This window comes from Ictidomys tridecemlineatus, chromosome 13 (genome assembly GCF_052094955.1).
Source record: "Ictidomys tridecemlineatus isolate mIctTri1 chromosome 13, mIctTri1.hap1, whole genome shotgun sequence".
Classification (NCBI taxonomy): domain Eukaryota; kingdom Metazoa; phylum Chordata; class Mammalia; order Rodentia; family Sciuridae; genus Ictidomys; species Ictidomys tridecemlineatus.
Genome location: NC_135489.1, coordinates 96,369,900 through 96,394,866, shown reverse-complemented (window position 1 = coordinate 96,394,866; position 24,967 = coordinate 96,369,900). Strand labels below are relative to the sequence as shown.

Here is a 24,967-nt window from a genome sequence, read left to right as displayed (position 1 = left end):
GTTGCTATGGTGATGCCCTGTTTATAAAAGGCTCTGTGCATAGCACAGAATCTTGGCCTAGATCTCAGAAGCCAGTTCCCAGGGATGGAGGATTCTGAGCATAGTCAGATAACTACAATGTTTCACCAGATCTGCTAACTTCAAGCCTGCCTGCTTAATAGAAACTTTGGACAATGGGCTTCCTGGGTGCCACATGAAGCTCCTAGCATTGCAACAGTGAAATAGCTACAAGAATGTTTCTAGCCCCATAACTTTCTAGTGCCCAAAGAACAATGCCTCTGCAGTCTTTAACTTCCTGATTATGAGACTATATATAATAAGCTTGCTGGGCCAGCACTGCGTCACTGTTTCTCCTTCAGAATGCAGTATTCCACCTGACCCAGCTTTCTCACTGTGTCTATGTGTTGTATTTTTCTTAATTCCCCATTGCCCCTCACTAGTTTCTCAGTTTCAGCCACGCAAGTCATGCACAATAATCACCCCATATTTAAACTCATAACAAATAGGGAGATAACCAACAGAGATGCTATGACTTCTGCTAATAATCGTACTGGATACAGCATATTTACAGTTTTAATGGACAGGGGAGCCCTTCCAGGGTTGCTCACAGCCAAGGAACCATGGCTCTTCCATCTTTCCCTTCACCTTCAAAGACTGAACAGTTTCCCCTTGATCCCAGCAAGGCACTGGTGCAGACCATTGTCTCTGGGACACTTCGCAACCTGTATCTGTTTACCATCCACTGTAAGCTGAGCACAACACCCACACCACCCGCCACTATCTGGAGAGACATCCTCAGCTGCCATCCACGTGCTGTGTTCCACTACAGATGCTGTGGAAAAAACAATTCTCAGGATGCGCAATACTACCGTGTGATGCTCCAGATACAGCACCCCTCCTGGATGTAGATGACCTGTAATTTTAACCCCTACTCTTTTGCTGTGCCTCTTCTTTACCTGAGGAGTTCCCACATTGGCCATGTCAACTTCATGTCCATCAGTGGGTCACCATAGTCTTGGTCATCTGCACCCCTACGACCGATGACAGCATGCCATACAACATAACAGGGACACACAACATGGGTCAGTCTGGGGCAGTGGGACCACAGTGTTTGTCACCTGGGCTGGTTGGTCAACAACTGAGGCTGGATCTCTTCCCATCTCTGTCAGTGTAAGTCATGCAATAATGTACACCCTTGTAACTATTGGCCTTTTTTCTATTAATTATAATGATTGGCCTTGTAACTATTGGCCTCTTTTTCTATTAATTATAATTATTTTCTCCTCCTATACTATTAATTATAATGATCTTTTACCTCCTATACTACAATCTCCATTTACTGGGGAGAAAAGAAATCTCGCTGAGTTGCCAAGGACACATTACCATGGATCTCATCTGTGGCTTCGAGGAAGACTATGAATACTAAATAATATTACCTGGGCAAGGTGTATCTAAGAAATCAGTGACTCCAGCCAGTTTAAGAATTCTCCACACTTAAACCTCTCATAATGCCAACTACAACTATTACACAATAATCTGTGGAAATAGGCTCTACAACAATGAATGCTGCGCACAGAAAATAATCATATCACTTGGGTGTTGCAGCAAAGATAATTCTCATAAAAATATATTTGATCAGACTGTGGAGTTACCTACTGTACTCTCTGCACGGGGGTTTCTCCATCCAACTACTTGCATACAGCTATTGTAAAATTTGCTAGGCCTACCAACACCACCCACAATAATGACTTGGGAAATATTTGAGGGAAATCATCATCCAGTGTTAGTCTTCTGGGGGGCACCTTAGGAAACCATTCACATCTCACTTTATAGAATATAGAAACAAGAGTGAAAAGATCAGCATGAAAACTAACCTGGGAGGAAATTTATTGGTGTATTCACACCACCACCTCACAAGAGGCCACCTCTGGGGCTACTAGAGCTATTGAAACTTCCTTGAGAAGTATCCCCTAGATGGAAAAGATGTAGCAGGTATTCATACCACAAAACGCAGCTATAATATGTTGCAACAAATAGAGATGGAAATGAGCCAATTGTACAATACAATTAATGTTTATTTTTGGAATAACTCTTCTCACCTATGAGGATCTCATGTGTGAGTGCCCCATAGTTTCAGGCCCAATTTGGTATACAGCTAAATTTTTTTTAAACTGTTGAGAACACCTAAATCTATGTACTACTCAAATGTAATAACGCTACTGATCATTGGCAATCAGTAGAATACTCAATCATTAATGCACACAAACTTTATGGTCATATTGTATATAGCCTTAGATACAGTAATACATATCTGCACAAATCTAAACTACATGCTGAGGTTGATTCCAAGAACCTGATCTTCACAGAGTTTATCACCTCTTGCTTGATTTTCCTTTCCCATAAACTTCCCTTATAAGAGGAGCCTATTCTAACCACCAATATCCTACAATGACATTAACATCCAATAAACTGTGAGACTTACCTCATGCAAATATGTGGGTAGTGGTAGGCTGAAGCCATATCCAATTGAGTTGAGTCAGGTACTGAAGGTGAAGTAGGTAAACCATAAGCTTATCTGACATTATATGCTCCCATTCCCACTATTTGGAACTGCACTAAGTCACTCAAAATTACCTTCACAGGAACACAGAGAATACAGGTTGTAAGGGGAACCCAGCAGGCCTGAAATAAAATCAAATAGCCTTGCTTATCACAATCTTTCTCCCATCCAGCCCTGGAAAATTGTTTCCACACTTGAATGTTGCCCAAAATGCAAAAATAATTTTATAGAACAGCAGTTTGTCCCTACAAGCTATACTGGCCCAACTCTCCAAAGCCACAGAGAATTTTCCCAACAGTCCTCCCTGATTATTAACCCTGGATCACTAATTTGTGGGGCAGCAGGAATAGCATATATGTGGCACACCACAGAACAATTAAAAGAAACACAGCCATACCCAAAGACTTATCTACACAAACTATACAACTGCCCAAGGACTGAAATTTCTCATGGAAGTGCACTTCAGGGACCATGATGTGAGATAACTACACCCCTGGATCAATAATTAGCTGTACATTTGATGAAATTGATGCTTGTTGGTGGACATTATTCACTAAGTTTTAATAATAGCAAGAACATGTATCAAAGTGGTCAGAAGGTCATTCTATTAACAAAATGGATGGAATAAATAAAAAGCTTCTTATTTTATTATCTATAAGCGGGCCGGCAGGCTAAGAATAGGCTTTGAAACCCTGGTTTATGTCCCTGTGGAATGCTAGGTCTTCAGGAACCTATATCACTGGCTCCAAACTCAGGCACTACAAAGTAATATCCAACTTAGATTATAACACAACATGGAGCCAGAAAAATGGGTTACTACATAAACCAGCCCCTGTATGTAGGCCCCAGTGTTAATTATTTCTTTTTAGCTGGCCAAGATTCTTGACTCAAAGCCTGATGGGACCAAACAAAAATATTCAAATATCCAATTATATTAAATATAGCCTGAACAAACAAAAATTTCTTATGCATTTAGAGCTGCCTGCTTTGCATTCTCCATAAAACTGAACTCCATATCTGCTAGCAGTAGATAAAGACAAACCCTGGGGTATAAAGGATCCCAGGTTGGGCTGGAGTTGTGGCTCAGTGGTAGAGTGCTTGCCTGGCATGTGTGAGGCCCTGGGTTCGATCCTCTGTACCACATATAAGTAAATAAAATAAAAAAGATCCATTGACCAAAAAAAACCCAAGTTGCTGCTCTTCAGAGCTCTGTGGCCCAGGGACTCCCTGTGATGGGATGAATTGTGACCACCCCTAAAATTAATATGCTGAAATCCCAACACCCAGGATCTCAGAATATGATCGTACTTGGAGATAGGGGCTTTACGGAGGTAACCATGTTAAAGTGATGTTTTTAAGTGTGGGCTCTAATTCAATGATTGATGTCCTTGATAAGGGGCCATTGGAACATAGAGGGATGTCTACAATATGCCCTATATATTGTCTTTTATTTAATCTTTTATTTAATCCTTAAAACAATCTTTTGATATAATTATTGCTATATCCATCTTGATCACACATGTAATAGATACAAACTTCTAGATTTGAATTGATTATTTTTTTTAAATATTTTTTTTAGTTGTAGATGGACATAATACCTTTATTTATTTTTAAATTTTTAATGTGGTGCCAGGGAGCAAACCCAGTGCCTCATGCATGCTAGGCAAACACTCTACCACTGAGCCACCACCTGGGCCCTTGAATTGAGTCTATCCTTTTCCCACTATATTATTTTCCTCTTAATTTTGGCATCAACTTTTTTATTCATGCTATTCAAACTATAGACAAACAACTGAAATTATGTCAATTAAGGCATTCTAAGGCAAATATGTTTCAGGCATGATATGTATTTCATGGTCAATATCAGAAAGATCTTGAAAACAGCTAAGCTTTATTCTTGTCTCAGGGAAATATCTTAAGAAAATATGCATTGCATATTACTATTTCAAGTTGTAAAGAAATGGTATCATGGGAAAAATCAATGCTTATTCTCTTTCAGGAGATATCAGTTGATTTTCAGTAGACATTCCATTTGCATCTTTTTATCTGTTTTTGTACTTGTCATAGTTGCTTACACTGCTTTCTTAGGTTACACAGAGATAACAGGAGACTCAGATTTTTTCTAATAGAAACTCAGTTGAACTCCTCACCTACAGTAACATCAGTCACCAGAAAGACATTCGAGGAAAATAACCAGTTGTTTGGTGAAGCTGTATCATAAACCTTCTCAGGGCTAATTTTTCTTGCTCAATATCTTTGAACCGGATGATTAAAGATTTCTGAAGTTTTTCAATGTGAATCCTGGTCTTCTTTTCCTCTCCGAGGTTGTTCACAAGAGCCCTACGCAGGAATATGGGATCTCCAGGCTTTAAGATGCTCCTCTTTATCATGAAGCCCATTCTATCTGTCCTTAAACTGTGACTGAAGAGATTCAAGGCAGGATAGTGAAGCTGCCTGTAAGTGTCTCTGTAAAATGATTTGTGTTTTAGAATATTAGAAACCATAGCACCATGGGAACAGAGCCTCAAAGAATCTTGGAGTTGAGTGACATCAGAGATCTACCTAGTCCAAACTCTTAAATTTACTAATCAGAAGATTTTAAGTTTGAAGATAAATTATTCCTAGTTTAGGAATATAGATGAGTGTAGTGAAGGCTATCTAATACCAACCACCATCTTGTTCCTCTACTTAGGTTAAATGGTGCCTTTAGGGGCTTCTAATCAGGACCAAGATGTTCATGGAGAGAGAAAATTAGAAGGTTGATTCAACAATTGGGTTTTAGAAACTTATTCTTCATTCTCTTATCTATTTACCTAAAATTTCTGAATGAGATTGTGTCTTTGTTTACACTTAAAGTGAGACTTAGACAAGAATATTTTCATGAACTATCTAATTTTCATATAAGAATAGGAAACAAGAAACATGTATGTATTCTATTCATCTTCACAAAAAACAAAAAATATAAACTAAGAATTAATGAGATTATCTAAATGGAAAGAGGCAATGCAGATAGGATGGAGAGTGGGAGCTAGGTAGGAGGAATATGAAGGCTTCTTCTTTGAGTACACCCAAGTCTAACTTCTGACATTTAGAAATGCTCATTTTTCTTGTGCTCAAAATAATTAAATTCAACAAGACTGGGGGAGGTGATATCCCAAACTACTTCATGTGAACTCCAGGACTGAGCAAAGATGCAAAAAACTTTGTGAGGATTGAGAACTAAATTCTCTGTTGGAGAAAGAGCTACAAATGAAGAATGAAGAAAGGCTATTCTGTATTCTATGGTGCTAGACTGGATGTGTGCTTTTATGAATCAGCATGAATTTGATTATATGAGTCGGTACTAATCTGTAGTTCTATGCATTAGTATGAATTTGTGATTATATGACTCAGCATAAATTAATCATTCCATGAATCTGAGGCTATATAAAGTATAAATTCTTATGAGGAATGGTCCACTAGAAACTCTGGCCTCCAGAGAAACCTTAGAGACTTGAAACTTTGTGACTGTTCCAAATAAATTGAGGCCTGTTTATTTATTCCCAGCTTCACTTTCTGGAAGGTGCAAAAAACAGGTTTATTTCTCTCTCTGTGGGTTTTATCTCTGACTTTCACTTAAGTCTTGATTCTGTTGTTTTATTTCCTTTAAACTTTTTACACATGCATAATTCTTTTAGCTCTCCTATTACTGAAATCTCAGGCCAGAGAGTCAACTTTGGGGATCCCAACAAATCAGGTATGGCTACTCACCCCAAAACACCAAAAGGAAAAAGTAATGGTGAAAAGCAGAAAATGAACTTAAATCAATATAGCCATAGTGGAAGGCAAAGCAAGACAGCATCTTGGCTTTGTCTTCAGAGTACTGACAAGAGGTTTAGGTTTAGCAGGGGGTAAGAGGTATGCATAATTAAACATTCCTGGTCAAATCACGGTCTGATTGGTCATTATTTCAGTCCTGGTTCTGTGAAGTGGCGCCAGAGAAGTCCTTAAGTACTTGAGGGGCACGATTATCTATCAGATCTGTGATCCTCAAAAGGGGCAGTCAGGTTCCCATGAGATGCCTGTTCTTGCTTAGAATTGCAGTCTCATTATGGCGTGATCTGCTTGCAAGGCTACACTACTCCGAGAAGAGGTTGGGCAATGATTGGAGACTTCTAGTGCTGCTCTAGGGGATCTAGAACAGGACCCTGGCAATTCAATGTCCTTACAAACCAATACGTTAGTTACTTTTATATTGGTGTTCTCAGTTCTGAAGGGGGACGAGATAGGTTAGGGCTAATAAACCATGTATCTGAGTGAAAGTATTAGAAATATCAGGGTGTCCAGAAAGCAGACACATACTCAGCAAGGCAAATTTTACTTCTGCAGAAAGGTGTGCTACCAAAAAAACTCAAGCAAGAACAATAGGCGGGAGGTCTGTCCAGGTTTTTATCCCTAAAGCATCACTGCCCCTTTCTATCACTATTTTAGTGATAGAAAGTCACACAATAGGTAAAATATTTTCAAATTTGATTTTTAAAAAGCTAACAGACCAAAGAAACTCAATGAGCCCAAAATATAAGAAAAAAAGAAGAAAATTAAATCAAAGCATATTATAATCAGATTGTTCAAAATGTTATAAAACAGCCAGAGAAATAAGATACATTACATATAAAAGAACAATGATTATATTCCATGCTTATGATAATTTTATCAAAATGGATTCTACTATCATGTGTAACTAAAATGAACCAATAAAAAAGAACAAAAGAATATTTCTCTTAGGAAACACGTTAGGGTAGCAAACACTGAAGTACAACATCTTTGTAGTACTTACACACAAAAAAATAATCTTTAAATCAAAGACCTTTTCTTTTTTCTTTTTTTTTCTTTTTTTCTTAAAGAGAGAGAGAATTTTAATATTTATTTATTTATTTTTTAGTTTTTGGTGGACGCAACATCTTTGTTTGTATGTGTTGCTGAGGATTGAACCTGGGCCACACGCATGCCAGGTGAGCGCGCTACCACTTTAGCCACATCCCCAGCCCATCAAAGACCTTTTCATACAAGGAAAACCACAATCAGTCAACTGAATATCTGCTATATAACAAATGTTAAAATGTTTGCCTTCTCCTTGAAGGAAAGAGATGTCATATGAATCTTCACAAAGGAATAAAGATTATTTGGATAATAAGTATGTGAGTAAATTATTTTTAAAAATTTCCTAAAAAATTAAAAATAGAAGTACAATATGATCCAGCATCTCACTTTTGAGTATGAACTTAAAAGAATTGAAATCAGGATCTCAAAGACATATCTGCACATCCATATTCTTTACAATAACCAAAATATAAAAACAACCCAAATACCTATGAACATTAGAATTAATAAAGAAAATGTGATGTGTATACACTCACACACACATACGTACACATACGTACATCATGGAACACTATTCTACAGCCTTTAAAAAGAAAAAGAAAGAAATCCTACCATTTATGACAATATGCATAAAACTAGAAGATGCTAAGTGAAATAAATCAGGCAAAGGACCAATACATAATTCTAATTACATGAAGCATCTAAAATAGTCAAAGAAGTAGAAAACTAAATGGTAGACTCCAGGGGATAAGAGACAGGAAAATGAGACATTGTTGTTGAATGGGAATAAAGTTATAGTTACACAAAATGAAATAAGTTCTAGAGATCTGTTGAACAACGTAGTATCTATAGTTAGCAATATGGTATCATGTACTTAAAATTCCATTAAAACCTGATGTTAAATTGTTTTTTCATGGTGCTTAGGGATCAAACCCAGGGCTTCATGCATGTGAGGCAAGTGCTCTACCACTGAGCTACATCCCTATCCTCATGTTAAATATTTTACTATCAAATATATATACACATCAAAAAAAAAAAACTCCAGTAACAAAGCTGGCCATGCTGGTCTATGCCTATAAACTAAGCTACTCAGGAGGCAAAGGCAGGAGGATCACAAGTTAAAGGCCATCCTGGGAAACTTAACAAGAGTTTGTCTCAAAATAAAAAGGGCTGGGGATGTAGCTCACTGTCAGAGAACTTGCCTAGCATGCAGTATTGCAGCAAACAGACAAAACCACCAGAAGCAAATGAGTGAATCCAAAAAAGAAACAGAAGGAAAATTTTGGAAACAACGGATGTGTATTACCTTGGCAGTGAGGATATTTTCGTGGATTTATGCATATGTCTAAATTCATCAAGTTGTACAGATTAAATATATGCCAAGGTTTATATACCAATTATACATCAGTAAAGTTTAAAATTTGAATTTACACATACAGTAACAAAAATAGAAAAGGATAAGCAAATTAAACCCAAAGTAAGCAGAAAATAAAGACCATTAATCATGAAGTAGAAAAAAGGAAAAGCAATAAAGAAAATAAATGAATTTAAAAGTTTATACGTGGGGCTGGGGCTCTAGCTCACTGGCAGAGCACTTACCTAGCACATGTGAGGCACTGGGTTCCATCCTCAGCACTATATAAAAATAAATGAAAGCATGCCGTCCATCTACAATTACAAGAGAGAAAGAGAGAGAGAGAGAGAGAGAGAGAGAGAGAGAGAGAGAGAGAGAGAGAGAGATATTGATTAACCTTTTTTAAAAAACTTATTCTTTGATATTTTGATATTTGAATAAAATTTCAGAGTCTATAAATACTAAACCGATAATAAGAGAATCACAGGCTGTGGGATATGTTTCTCCTTTGCTAGAAATCAAGAAAACTCTTTTTTCCCTTTTGATCAAAACCTTGTCTTCATTATTGGTTTGGCATCAGGGATGAGTATTGAGCATTCAGTAACAATTGGTGGTCCAGATCAGATGGAACCTGATGGTGGTCCAGATGGACCTGCCACTCCAATTTTCTAGGGATGGTCTAGCATTCTGGGGAACCCTCCTTCCATGCTAAGGATGCAAGGTAGCTGGTGAGCTTGTTGAGAGCCAAGAACTGGAGAATTAGGAGATGAGGTGAGTTTGCCTGGGGCCAAACCAGAGGAGCTGTTCCTGTGAGTAAAGGGAGGGACTGAGGGACCATCCCAGCAGCTGCTGAAGTTTATTTTGCTTCTGGGAATGCCTTCCTTCTCTCCCTGAACTGCACGTGTTGCTCCATCAATTGGTCTACCCTGAGAAAAAGGAAACCCAAAGCAGTAAACTTGCAACACCTTGGTCATTCAATAAGCTCCCTGGGTGTGCACTCTGAGATACGATTCCATATATCTGGTTCCCTTTCATAGGAACATTTGGTTCCTTTTTATTGAGACATCTGTGGCATCACTGCTGTAGGAATTATGGTTAAGTGGAAGTAGGGAACTTAGGGGATTTCCCTCCCATCTGGTCTATTTTAAAGGTTCTTATCTGTCAGCCATGGTTTGGGGGCTCCTCTCTGGTTGTGTGTGTCTGTGTTTTTGTTTGTATCCATTACAAGCTCTTTAAGAGACAGGCGATACTGCTTTGATCTTATAGGCAATCTCTTGGGAAAGATCTTGGCTGAAAAGTCATCTATAAGACTTTCTAAGAAAAAGATGAGTTTTACTATAACGATCTAGCCTTAAAATAGCTCTCTGAATTATATAATTTTGCAGTTGGAGTTGTTCTTTCAGAGGCAAAATAAGTAGAAGAAAACCTGCAGGTACATGCATGACAAGGAGTCTGAACAGCTAGAAATTAAGCTAATAGTGCAAAAAGGCACTGTTTCTCAGCCCAGCACCAGGGAGTTGCAGATCATCCAGCTCTGAGTCAGGGACATCGACACTGGGCTAGAGGAGAAAGTCTCAGGAAGGCTGCCTGGGCTGTAAAAAACAAACAACAACGGGCAAAAAGGACTTGGCTTCTGTCCTGCCTTCAGCCCTTCTTTCTAATGGGGGAAACCAGATTTTGAGAATGGAGTTGGTTGGGTGGGGTCTGTGTGGGCTGCAGGCCTTGCTGATTTCTTTCTTCATTCTTATCTCTTAGGTTCAAGGAGTGATGGAGGAGGGCAAGAATAAAAGAAGTGAGTTTTGTTTTGAGTGAAAGGAAGGGAGATAGAGATGCAAGGGGGGACCTGGCATCAGGGTTTCCCATTTGGGTGCTAGTCTGACGACTTGTATGGCTTCTGGTTAAGGGCAATGATCAGAGTCCATGCTGAACAGATATTGGAAAGTGCTGGGGCTGCTGATTGGAATTTATATTGAACAGGTATTGGGAAGGTACTGGGGCTATTGGCTTGGCTGGTAACCTTCTAATTGATTATGTCCCTTTAGTCCTTAAGTCCTTAAACTTTTCTGCAACCTCCATTTGGGTCTGCCCCCACTTCTGTTTTCCCACAGCTCTGGGGCAAAGGACTTGGCTGCAATGTTTCTACAGGTTAACCTCAAATAGTGGTCTTTACATTTGAAAAACAACAACAACTTTAATTGGTGCCCATTGCCCTGACTGCCCAACCATTAAACTACGTTATCTTTTCCAGGGGGTATAGGCTGTCAGTCACAAAGGATGTGGCAAAGGGAGCCAGTATGCTAGATTATGACCTGAAGACAGGAATAGTTTCCCCTTTTAAGATTTGATAGGATACCCCATTTGACCAGGGGCCATCCATCACTGGAGCATATCAATTCTTGATATTACAATATCCCATTCAATTAAATGCATGGGGAGACTAGCAGGATAAACAACTGCATCCAGAAAAAAAAAAAACCCAGAAACTAAAGCCAACCTGTGTTTTGTTGGCAGCCACTGCAAAGGATCTTCAACAAAGCCTAAGGAAAAGGATGGACAGGGCCTCCCCCATTGAATATCAATGTGCCTAGTGTAAGAAAAAGAAAAAGAGCCTCTGGGCATAACTGACAGTGGGGATGCACTTATTAGAGCTGATGGCATTTTGATAATGATAAGGGCGACAGGTCAGGCTCAACAATGGCCTGTGTTCCAACCCCTTCAATGCAATGTGGGCACAGGTTTTGTATATACCAGACTGTCCGATTCCTCTTGTGTAATGAATTTGTTGTGTGAATTAAGTGCACAGATCAATATTCGTACCCAAAAGTAATAACTTAATTTGCAAGTGCCTCCCCAAAATTCACTCTGGTTCCAGCTTTTGCTTGCTAACCAGGAAAAGAAACTAAGCACATTGCATTGGATGTCTAGGAAAAACATGATCCCTGCCCAATGTATTCCTTGTCCAGTCACCAGCCAACTGCCACCATGGGCCTCTGGACTGCCCTGATGCTAAATGCCCTCACACTGTTCATGTCCCACCTGATAGAAACAAGGTTTTGGGGTCACTTCCCCCCAACTTCACTCTCTCTCAGCAGGAAGCAGCTTGGGGGTGTCATCGCACATTTTCCCAAAGAAATGGAAGACAGAAATTGACAATGGAGAAATGTAACAGTGGTCCACTGCATGCTTTGAATATAGCCCTTGCTGCTCTGCCACTGAGGCTTACTTTAAAATGGACATGTTTTTTCCTCTTCTCCTTAATGTCCCCTCCCTAATCTCAGGAGAAACAGGATTACCCCTCTTCTCCGGTGCAGATCAAGTTATTTGTCCCTGAGCACACTCTCACCACAGTAAAGAAGTAATTCAGACTTTGGGGAGGGTATCGGAAGATCTAAGAAGATCCCAAATTTACAAGTTAATTACAATTCCCATCAGGAAACACCTGGAATCACATCTTTAAAAACCTTCTGTTTCCCTAAATAGGTAGAATCACAGACTCTGGGACAGAAATCCCCTGTGTTTCCCTTTATTAGCAAAGCAATGAAATTTATTTTTCCTTTTTTTAAAAAATGATAATATTAATAACAATTTTATTTATTTATTTTTATTTGTTTTACTTAGTTACACATGACAGTACAATGATCTTGACATATCATATATTTGAATCAGATGGGATATAATTTCTCATTTTTCTGAGTAAACAGGGTACAATTTTAATATCCTTGTGCTTCTGACAATTTTCCTCAGGACCGTCTTAAGAAATGTTCAATGTTTAAGAATCACCAGGAGAACTTGAGACATATTCCTGAGTCTACCTTTAGAGTTCTCATTTAGTACTGTTGGGGTAGGGGCTTTAAAATGAGCGTATTTTCGTGTTCTTTGCCCCAAATTACGAATCTAACATATCAATTCTTTGTATAATATTAAGGCTACTTATCTGCTTTTTAATTTTTTTTAGATAAGATCTCACTAGGTACCTGGGCTGGTCTGGAACTTTGTAGCTCAAGTCTTAGCTTTCTAAGTAGCTCAGGCTACAGTTGTATACCACCACTTTCACCCACAATATTTATTTCAAATTCATGTCTGTTATATTATCTTCATAATTTCTGGGTTTCTTCCTGTGGTCTGTTTCTTTGGGTTTTTATTTGTCTGTTTTTTGGCCTTACCTTTTTGTATACTTTGTTATTTTTGTAGAAAATACTGGATACTGTACATTTAAAAACTTATAGTTAACTTGGATTTATAATTGATTTTGGAAAGAAACATAGGCATTAGTAACCCCAAATCTTAACCTTATAAAATATTGAGATACTTAAAAGCTGGTTTTCAATCTCTGTGTAAACTGGTCTATTTTCCACTTAATTGTGTATAATCAGTGCATCCCCAATAATTTCAGGCAGAGTTTATAATGGTCCCCTCCTTTGTGTGACTTTGAACATTAATATTTTTAATTATAGCTCAATAAATCTATCAGATGCTGAGTTTATCTTTTTAGGTTTCCTTTGCCACTCACAGAATTGGTAAATGCCTCAAGAAAACAGGGCACCAAATTTAGGCTCCTGGATTCAAGTCAAAATTACAAGAGATTAAATATTTCAATGTAATTTTTCTTATAGTTCTCAGTGTCTTGGCCATTTTAAATCATCTTCTTCCTTATTATTCCCTGAATTAAAAGCCATAGCCACTGAGTTTGTTTGTCTTGGTGCCAAGGATAGAATTCAGGGCTTCAAATATGACAGCAAGTGCTCTCAGCTATCTCCCTAATCCTTTCATGCTCTTAAAAATGGTGTTTTTTGAAAATGAACAAATATTTTCATTGAAATTCTATTATAATCCATGTCTTTTCCTTTACTTCATGGTCTGTGAGAATTTAAAAATATTTATACTAATGTTATAAAGTATACATTTAAAGACTACTGATTTGCTTTCCAAGTTTTAGTCTTTAATTCCACTACATTTTTAAGTTTTTTCCAGAATTAAAAATGAATTAAGTACTACTTAGTCTAGAATTACTACATTCAATGCTGCTACATCACATTCACTTGGGGGATACAGTTCACAATAGTTTATGGGCTCAAAGATAATAAATTGTTACTGAAAGGTTTTGAGGTAAAGTATGGAAATTATTTTATAAATTCTCCAGTTGAATGAAATACAAAGCTATTGTTTAAACCTCTGGCATATCTATTCTTTGCCAAGTTATTTTCAATGCCAGTTTGGTTATACATAAAATTTCCATATGATATGATTTTATTTTTAACTTTTACTTCCTTCCCTTACACAACTATCTTCTTTCCTACATTATCACCTATCAAATGCATTCAAGTTTAAAACATGCCCCTCTACACTGAATTTTGCCTTGTTCTTCAAAACTATCTTTGCTATATGTGGCCCTCTTATCTTTCATATAAACTTTAAAATACACTTTAGAATCCCACGTGATTGCTATTCTAAATGTCTTCTAAATGTCTCTTAAAAGATTTACTAAACATAGATTTTAGAGGTTGGAAGGAAACATGTAAATTATGGGCCCTGACGATTCGGACTCATTAACTTCAATATAACTCCTGTTTCATTCTAAGAGACTTAGGAAAATGAGAATAAAATATAATAGCCACAGTATGGTTTGAATATTAAATGTTCCCCAAAAGCTCACGTGTTAAAGGTTTGGTCCCCAGCTGATGACAGTACTGGAAAATAGTGGCAACTTTAGAAGCTGGGGCTTGGCTGGAGGAAGTTAGGTCATTAGGAAGTTAGGACCTCTACTGGGGTCCTAGCCTCGTCCTCTCTTCCTATTTTTCAGCCACCGGGAGGTAAGCAACTTTGTTCTGCCACATGCTCCCGGTCATGAGGCTCTGCTTTGCAACAGGACACAACAACAGAGCCAACTAATCACAGACTGAAGTCTCTAAAACCATGAATAAACTGATGGAAATAGTAATCAAAAACTTTCTAACTGGCTGGGTGGTTCATGCCTGTAATCCTAGCAGCTCGGGGGCTGAGACAGGAGGATCATGAGTTCAAAGCCAGCCTCAGCAATGGCAAGGCACTAAACAACTCAGTGAGATCCTGTTTCTAAATAAAATACAAAAAAGGGCTGGGGGATATGGCTCAGTGGTCGAGTGACCCTGAGTTCAATCCTGGGTAGTGCCCTCACAAATGTATGTGTGTACACACACACACACACACACACACACACACACACACACAACTCACAATCCCTCAAAACACCAAACATTTCAAGATAAATGTAAATACTTCTCAAACTCTTCCAACAAATTTCAACCTAATTCTATGAAGCCAGCATTACCCTGATATCAAACCAAAGATACTACAACCAAATGATAGAACAATATATCTTATTTAGTGATGTAAAAATGTTCAACAAAACACTAGCAAATTCTCTCCTGAAATCCCTCCATATAAAAAATGTATACCTAGGTATGGGGAGAAGTGCATAGAGTACTGCATACATGGCATATGTTAAGGGCATCTGAGTGGCAGGCCACTCCCCTCATGCTAGGCTTGTGAGTAGCAGGCTGCTTACCCTGTAGACACAGCCCTGGGCGTGAGGCCATGTGTTGAAGTCCCTGTGCTTGCTCCATAACCTACTCCTCAACTGGTCGCTGCAAGGACAGTTAGAAATTGCATTGGTGGGTGCCTGTACTCTGCTTAGCTACTGCCTGAGTATATATTCATGGTAATGTTCAATAAAATCAGATCTGCTTCCTGCTTGGTCTCCTGAGGTCTTGATTTCACAGTCACACTCTCCTCTACCCTGTTCCGTGGACCTCCTCATTGGATGAGAGAGAGCCCAAGAACCTAGGGGCTAGGGTTGTGGCTCAGCAGTACAGCGATCACCTAGCATGTGTGAAGCCCTGGGTTCAATCCTCAGCACCACATAAAAATAAATAAATAAAAGTATTGTGTCCACAGAAACCAATCCACAAAACTACAACTATCTTATGTTTGATAAAGGGGCTAAAAGCATGCAATGGAGGAAGGATAGCATCTTCAACAAATGGTGCCGGAAAAACTGGAAATCCATATGCAACAAAATGAAACTGAATCCCTTTCTCTCGACAGGCACAAAAGTTAACTCAAAATGGATCAAGGAGCTTGATATCAAATCAGAGACACGGTGTCTGATAGAAGAAAAAGTTGGCTACGATCTACATACTGTGGGGTCGGGCTCCAAATTCCTCAATAGGACACCCATAGCACAAGAGTTAATAACTAGAATCAACAAATGGGACTTACTCAAACTAAAAAGTTTTTTTCTCAGCAAAAGAAACAATAAGAGAGGTAAATAGGGAGCCTACATCCTGGGAACAATCTTTACTCCTCACACTTCAGATAGAGCCCTAATATCCAGAGTATACAAAGAACTCAAAAAATTAGACAATAAGATAACAAATAACCCAATCAACAAATGGGCCAAGGACCTGAACAGACACTTCTCAGAGGAGGACATACAATCAATCAACAAGTACATGAAAAAATACTCACCATCTCTAGCAGTCAGAGAAATGCAAATCAAAACCACCCTAAAATACCATCTCACTCCAGTAAGATTGGCAGCCATTAGGAAGTCAAACAATAACAAGTGCTGGCAAGGATGTGGGGAAAAGGGTACACTTGTACATTGCTGGTGGGACTGCAAATTGGTGCGGCCAATTTGGAAAGCAGTATGGAGATTTCTTGGAAAGCTGGGAATGGAACCACCATTTGACCCAGCTATTCCCCTTTTCTGTCTATTCCCTAAAGACCTAAAAAGAGCATACTACAGGGACACTGCTACATCGATGTTCATAGCAGCACAATTCACAATAGCAAGACTGTGGAACCAACCTAGATGCCCTTCAATAGATGAATGGATAAAAAATGTGGCATTTATACACAATGGAGTATTACTCTGCATTAAAAAATGACAAAATCATAGAATTTGCAGGGAAATGGATAGCATTAGAGCAGATTATGCTAAGTGAAGCTAGCCAGTCCCTAAAAAACAAATGCCAAATGTCTTCTTTGATATAGGGAGAGTAACTAAGAACAGAGTAGGGATGAAGAGCATGAGAAGAAGATTAGCATTAAACAGGGATGAGAGGTGGGAGGGAAAGTGAGAGAGAGGGAAATTGCATAGAAATGGAAGGAGACCCTCAGGGGTATACAAAATTACATACAAGAGGAAGTGAGGAGAAAGGGAAAAATAATACAAGGGGGAGAAATGAATTACAGTACAGGGGGTAGAGAGAGAAGAGGGGAGGGGAGGGGAGGGGAGGGGAGGGGAGGGGAGGGGAGGGGAGGGGGGATAGTAGAGGATAGGAAAGGCAGCAGAATACAACAGACACTAGTATGACAATATGTAAATCAATGGATGTTGTAACCAATGTGATTCTGCAATCTGTATACTGGGTAAAAATGGGAGTTCATAACCCACTTGAATCAAAGTGTAAAATATGATATATCAAGAACTATGTAATGTTTTGAACAACCAACAATAAAAATTTAAAAAATAAAAAAATTATTGTGTCCAACTACAACTAAAAAATAAATATTTAAAAAAAATGTATACCTAAATTTTCCCTTAAAACCATGAGCATACATCAGATTTCTCTATAGCTATCTATTCAAATATATGCACAAACATTCACAATATCTCACAATGCCCTCAAAAAACATAGAATTACCACTACCACTCAAATACACATACACAATTCACACACCATTTCCTAAAATCACATTTCCAATACCACTAGAATACATGTTAAACCCATCCATGTGCAATTAATACACACTTTAAACAGAAAAAATATAGGACTGGGGTTGTGGCTCACGGGTAGAGTACTTGCCTAGCATGTGTGAGGCCCTGGGTTCGATCTTCAGCACCACATAAAAATAAATAAATACAATAAAGGTATTGTAAAAAATAATTCTTCAAAAAAGATGAAATATATACATGACATGATGCAGATTACACACACCCAATTCCTCTCCCTCAAAACATACACAAAATTGCAAAAGTCATTATTATTAAAAATTCCAAACGTGGCAATGCAGTTCGTGTCACACAGCAGCCTTTCCACACCTAAACACAGGTCCTTATAATGTCTTGATACTCCTTTGGGAAATGTACATACAGTAATGGAACAAGATCTAAATATATACACAATATGGTAGACATACCGTTATGACAAGTATTTACTGTCCCTCTGTGGTGTCTCTAAATCCTGACCTCACTGAACTCAGGTTCAAGTACCATGTCAATTGCCTTGGCTAATGAAGTATAAGGAGAAATCTCTGTCACACATGACTCCCTCTATTCTTGTCCCAGATGGATTTCTCATTTCATTTGGATCTAAGGTGAAAAGACCATATTGACTTAAAATTAACCAATGGAAGGTAGGCAATGTAAGTGAGGAACAAAAATTTGTGTATGGAAGTCACGTAGATGCAAAATTATATTTTTATATAATATACCAAAACAGAAAAATGTGACACTGTATACACACACACACAATCCCATCAAAACTCCTCAAATACACACCCTCAACCCCTGAAAATTATACACACATCCATAATACTCTGACTCAAATACACACATCCCAAACCCCAATCCCCAGATGCATATATTAGATACCTTAGCCAACTCAAACACATGCATAAAACTTGTACAAGCTACGAATTCACAATGCTCTGTCCAATAAAATTCAATGTGTACTTTACATAAACTCACCCTCCTCAAATACTTGTTGAGCCTTCCTACAAACTCTGAATATTCACATAAATAAACTACCCAAAGAATCATCATGAAAGAACATATAAGCCCTTCACCCAATCAAAATCCAATTCCCTTAGCTTATACCTGTGCTGTCACAGATTATCTGCACACTATAAACCCAGCTAGAAATGCACAAGACCTTCCCTTCTTGGAAACTCCCTAGTCCAAAGTTATGGGAGAAGGTCGCACCTGAAAAGAAGCTTGACCATGCCAGGCACGGTGGTGCACAACTGTAATCCCAGCACCTTGGGAGGCTGAGGCAGGAGGATTGAGAGTTCAAAGCCAGCTGCAGCAACAGTGAGGTGCTAAGCAACTCAGTGAGACCCTGTCTCTAAATAAAAGACAAACTAGAGCTGGGGATGTGGCTCAGTGGCCGAGTACCCCTGAGTTCAATCCCCAGTAACCACCCCCACTCCGAAAAAAAAAAAAGAAATGTTAACCACAACAAAACCCACAAACCACACACAAAAACCTTGATCACTTAAGTCTTGTTTAGATCTACTGGACTGGAACTCTTGGTGCCATATACATTAATAAGATATGACATACACAGCCCACACTCCAGAAGAGGCTATTTTTTGAAACCCTAGGCAACTGATTCACCCACCATATTTTCCTTGGAGCCTACCATCTTCCATTCCAGCAGGCCAGCTTGTTTCTCATAAAGCTCATTCTCACTACTTCTCAAGTCATTGACTCTACTGGGTTACAGTGAAAACACACACACACACACACACACACACACACACACACACACACGATGTAAAATGCTCAACAAAACACTAGCAAATTCTCTCCTGAAATTATTCATATCAAAAATGTATATGCTTCCTGGGCCTGGGGCTGGGGCTCAGTGGTAGAGCACTTGCCTAGACATGTAAGGCACTGGATTCTATTCTCAGCATCACACAAAAATAAATAAATAAAGGTATTGTGTCTATCTACAACTGAAAAAAAAATATATATGCATGCTAGCTTTTAAACCTCTCGTACACAGTTCTCACAGCCCCTAAATTCACACATGTAAACCTAAACATATAAACCTAAATCACTCTGAACATATGCAAACAACTCCCACAATCCTGAACAAAAACACACATTTGTTTTTTCCTTCCTCAGAATGGAAATGAAAGTAATGAATTTGAGCTCAACAGAAGTAGACTACATTGGACAAGGACATCTGCAACCTGGATCTATTCTCAATAAAGGGACACTTTTACCAATTTCTGAGAATGCTGCTGGAAACAGCCTTGGCTGTCAGCTCCTTTGACCTCTGCATCAGCTATAGAGAGCACCATCAAGAGCTCTTACAACTTTCTAGGGGTTTCATGGATAGATGGGTAATAAAAAGCTGAGCATAGCCCTAATGACAACATTAATCCTCCACTGACACATGAGGCTAGCTGAGACAGTTTGGGGGCCTGAGTCATAGTTCAACTTTTCCTTGACCTGATTATGCCTTCTTTAAACTTTTCTTAAAAAAAAAAAAAAAGAACACCATGCTGACAAAACTGTCTCAGGGACTGAGCTGCAATGAACTCAACATAAGACAGCATTCTTTGATTCCTTCAATGATTACTCATTAAGCACCAAGAGGCACTGAAAGACCATCTGTCTTATGTATATTTCACCCCACAGAAGGAAATAGACAATAAGCAAGTATATGTATTATGCATTCACACATGGAGTTTTTGGAGAGAATCAGTCAGCAATTAGATTAAGGGTCAGGGTCTCTACAGAAAGAAGGGAAGGGCTACAAATATAGGCTGGAGGAAAAGTGCAAATGGAAGAATACATTGCCTTGTACAGAACAGTTTCAACTTCTGAGGTTTTCTCTTCGCTGGATACAATCTTATCTTAAGGTGTACATTCATTTTCGGGTGCACTAGATACCTAGTGAACCCATATAGTAGACTAACAAACACTGGAAAATTCAGCAATTCAAAATGACAGGCATTTATCCTCTCAGGCATGGCATCTGAGGGTCAGGATTAGGGATGGCTCTGCCAGACAGCTCTCCTCCCCCAGTCTGGCCTCACTCAAGTGACAGGGACATGCAGCTCTCCCAGGACCATATCCTCCAGCAATCAGCCTCATGATGTCCTCCTGTCTATGACAGAAAAGAAAGAGGAGGACTCCCAGCAAGGCAGAAAGCTCAGAGCCAGGACACAAGGGAGGCTGTGTTGAGCCACATGGCGCAGGGCAGAGATGCACTGAGTAGGGAACCAGGTCATTTCTGCTACTCCCTCAACTAGGTGTAGACTCTGGGGAACAAATTTTACCCAAGAGCAAGTTATCATACTTGAACTTTTGGAAAGTCAAAAACACACCCTCCTATATCTTTTTGATTGCTTACTTAATGCAGTCACTGAAGGATGCTCTGGAGGATTTCAAGACAATGGGACTGCTTGCTGTCCCTGAGGTATCAATCCTACATGAGACAGATGCTAAACTCAATGTTCTTATGAAGGAGAGGTGGAAGTTGGGGCTTTAGGAGCAAGAGCAGGGAGCCCATGTTCCCCATGGGTCATGGAATACATGCTGATGCACTGATATGGATGGAAATGGGGGATATATTAAGGAGGTGGACAGTTATATTCTGGATGGACCAATAAACAGGATACCAAACATTTTTGGCAACTACTAAAAACACACCATTCACTGCTCCAAGCACTTTACACCTTAACTCTAATCTTCACAATCTTGTAGAGTTAGCTTTATTATTCCAGGTTTATAGAGAAGTAAGCTGAGGCTCAGAGAGGTTAAGACACTTGAGCAAAGTCACTTGCCCAAGGATCAGTGCATCACTGAACACTGTGATACACTGTGTTTAGTGGCTCCAGTTTGGTAGTGGAATTTAAGCATGGTGGGACACTTACCCCCCTGTAAACTAGAAGTCAAGGCTCTTCTGCCTCCCCTAAAGGACATCTTACTAGAACACCTCTAGTGTGTGTGTGTGTGTGTGTGTGTGTGTGTGTGTGTGTGTGTGTGAAACCAGGTGTCTCTGCCCACCAGCTATGGCCCAGAGAAGCCAACACCCCTGTAGCTGCCCAGCTGGTTATCAGAGCATTCTGCGTAGAGAGAACATCTCCCATCTCACCTCATGCCCAAGAAATCACACAACTTTATGACTTCTGCACATCATGTAGCCAATGCTATGAACAAAGAAGCCACCAAGCAGCTGACTGGGAGGCTACTCGCCTCAAAGTATGGCCACACTCAGCCTTTCCAGTGTGTACTTTTGCTTTGCAATCAAACTCTTTCACTTTCCCTAAAATCTGGGCCTTCAATTCTTCTCTGCCAAGAAACCTGAAGGTTTGAGGTTTCTTAAACCCTTCACTGGTGACACCTGCACCATCAACACATAGACAAATTACCAGTTTTTACCTAAAATAGAAAACCATAGTACTCTGAATGTTCACGCCATTCCTATACCTATGCACACACATACACATGCGCTAGATACAAACATACAACAGACACACTGTCCATATGCACACCGTGAAAATACTATGGGCACAGACTCCAGAAAACCACCTAGCATACACAAGTTGTCTCACACACCACCCCAGCCAAGACTGAAGCAAAAGCCTAAAGCTCTCAAATTCCTGTAATCTGCTATTCCCAAATGCACAGCCTGTCTACATGGCTTCTCTATTTCTAAACAAACACAACGAACCTCCCAAACCACAGAATACTCACCAAAAAAAACAAGAGTTAAAATACTCACATGACCACCATAACCTACAGGTTTCAACTGCATAAGACCAAACACAAACGTCAGGACCACTCCCTCAAGCAACATCACCAGTCTCTCTAAACATTACGGTCCAGAATAAACAGAAACAGGACCCTTGAGCCCAAACACTCATATGCTGCATACAAAAACACTAATTACACAAGTATGAGGCCCTGGGTTCATATCACAGTACCAAACAATACACAAAGAAGAGCAAACACAAGTACAAAGGTACAGGGACTAATTCACACACAACTCCCACACACTAACACATATACACAAACATTCCCAATACTGAATATACAGACCCCTCTCAAACACTGCCACATTCCACATCTTCAGAACACAACATAAACCTTATCCCCAAATATTTCCACACACTTGTAGACACCCCAGCATTCTCCAAACAAATACACTTTGATATAACAACCACATTTATGAAAATAAACTTACATGATTCATCCACCCACAGCTCAATATACACAAAGTAGTACACATGCCAAACACACACAATATTCTCTAGCACACCACTTAAAAATACTCATCAACTCACTCATAAATTTTATAAATTTTTAATTTTTTAAAATGGAAACCAGATCCAACATCCCCCAAATACTAAGAAATAATTGTAGCATATTACACACCTGTAATACATACAAATATAATTCATACTTTTTGGCATAAATGCACAAGCCCAGCATACAGACAGCCTTACTTCCCAGTTACATACTAGTAAATCCCCACTTAAAACACATTGCCAACGAAGATATTCATCAAAACTGCCATACCCCTGCAATACCTGTCCCCTTAACATTCTTTCTTCACACAACTCTGATTATAAAACACCCCATACAAACCTGAAGAATGCTAGTAACTACAGTCCATACACATGTAACTCTCCACAAGCATCAAATAGCTACCTATAAATATGCAAATTCCTATTATCTCACACTACCTGCATATACAAAGTCACAAACTTCCAAATATTCACAAAGAAATAAATCATCCATTTCCCCAAATGGAGAATAACATACACTTCACATCACAATCACACATATTCATTCTGCCATGCCTCAAGATTAGCCATAGACGTGACTTCACACAAGGAAATAAAAAATCCATAAAACAACACCAAACAAACCCATAAATACACATAATATCCTAAATACACAAACATTCCCACTACATTTCCCAAAACAGATTGTATACCCATCAAAAATACACCCAATGATGTTACTTAACATTGCTCATATACACATGCACATATCTCTTCCAAATAACCCATGATATAAACAAAAATTGCAGCATTTGGGGTGGGGGGTGGTGCGGAGAACCACAGGTGAAATATTCCAAAGCCAAAATACAAACACCTACACCAAACTCCCTGAGTTGATATGTATTATTTCTCACACCCTCCAAATGCAACTTTCCTACTCTCCCATTAGAGATACAACTTTCTCTCAATAATCCATCCAGACACACAAATCTCAGATTCTCACCAGCCAACTTAAAACATAACAAACCCAAAACTATGAATGCAAATAAATACTTTGGAACACCATCTTCAAAATGGACATGCAACCAAAAATTCATGGCCTCTGAATTTACATAATTCCCCAGAAGGAAAAAAGCTTGCAACATAGTCAGATGCAACCATGCACCGCAGGCAAAAGCAGAATCAAAACGTATTAGCATCCCCCAAACCAAACTCTGACACCGCAGTGGCCAATGAACATTTACAAAAAAAGGACACATAACTTTCCTAATGTAAAAGATGAGCACCACAAAATGTAATAATACAAAAACAGGAGTCTCTTTATTGCACACGACTTGGGGTCACACCGTTCTCCCGTCACCATTCAGGTGCTCTGTCCCCCAACAGCCCACCTACGAGGGCCGTCAATCACGGTGTGACCACAGGGGACCCAGCATACTCCGCTCAGTGTGTTCCCTTCTGCAAAGTCGCTAACGTCACGGGAAATGCGCGTCCTTCAGCCTAACAACCCGGATGCCAGCTGACGGTGTCCCCAACATTCAGAGGTTTCACAGGGACAAGGAGACGACCAGCACCACTTCCTCTGACACCGACAGGAGCCGCGGACCTGCTGACCAGGACCGCGCTGCTCAGGCACCGCACAGGTGCCCCGGAGCCCGGGCCCCACACAGGCTGCAAGGGACACGGAGGGACGACGCCCCAATGTGGGGGCCGCACTGGCCAACGGCCCCTCACTTCCGGGCCTGGTGCGGGCGGCCATGTCCCAGGGGAGGCGAGGCCAGCGCCCGGGCTGCCTGGCGAGGCGCAGGGGCCAGAGGACCAGGCAGGGACACCTTGGGGACCAGAGAGGATCGCGGGTCCAGTACTCGGGGCCTATGGGACTGAGTCTGGACGCCACCATGGGAGCCCTGCTGGCCGTTGGGAACCCACCGTCCGGGCTCGCGCCTGCGCCTTGCCCCGCTGCAGCCCCAACGGACGCCGGGCCCCAACCGACTCCGGAGCCCTTGGATGGTGGCCCGCGAGCGCCAGAGCGCCTCCAGCCAAGGGCGTGCGCATGCGCGAGGGGTGCGGCGCGGACTGGAAGCCAGGAGCGCCAGGCAGGAAGAGCACCGAGTTGGTCTGAAGGCTTCTGGGTGTCTCAGGAAAGGCGGCTCCTCGTCCCAGAGCCTCTGGGCTGGCCC

The 24,967-nt window shown here is 40.0% G+C and overlaps 1 protein-coding gene and 1 long non-coding RNA gene across 4 annotated transcripts in view; both read right to left on the bottom strand.

The window, feature by feature from the left end:
- LOC110597125 (uncharacterized) overlaps positions 1–24,897 on the bottom strand; it is a 73,674-nt gene extending 48,777 nt beyond the window's left edge. The window contains exons 1-2 of one of the 3 annotated variants that reach the window (XR_013429982.1): positions 24,717–24,897; positions 9,020–9,088 (exon numbers count right to left, since the gene is read on the bottom strand). This is a non-coding gene — a long non-coding RNA (uncharacterized LOC110597125). The remainder of the gene's footprint in view (positions 1–9,019; positions 9,089–24,716) is intronic. The other 2 variants (XR_005727537.2, XR_013429981.1) reach the window with 2 other exon arrangements.
- LOC144370062 (uncharacterized) lies at positions 4,264–5,475 on the bottom strand. Its single transcript, XM_078030650.1, has one exon. The coding sequence runs from the start codon at positions 5,062–5,064 to the stop codon at positions 4,726–4,728; it is 339 nt and encodes a 112-aa protein (XP_077886776.1). The 5' UTR covers positions 5,065–5,475; the 3' UTR covers positions 4,264–4,725.
- Positions 24,898–24,967: the final 70 nt, after the last annotated feature.

Excerpts from the sequence above, each read along its gene's own strand:
- LOC144370062 (XM_078030650.1), bottom strand. The coding sequence starts at position 5,064 with ATGGTTTCTAATATTCTAAAACACAAATCATTTTACAGAGACACTTAC.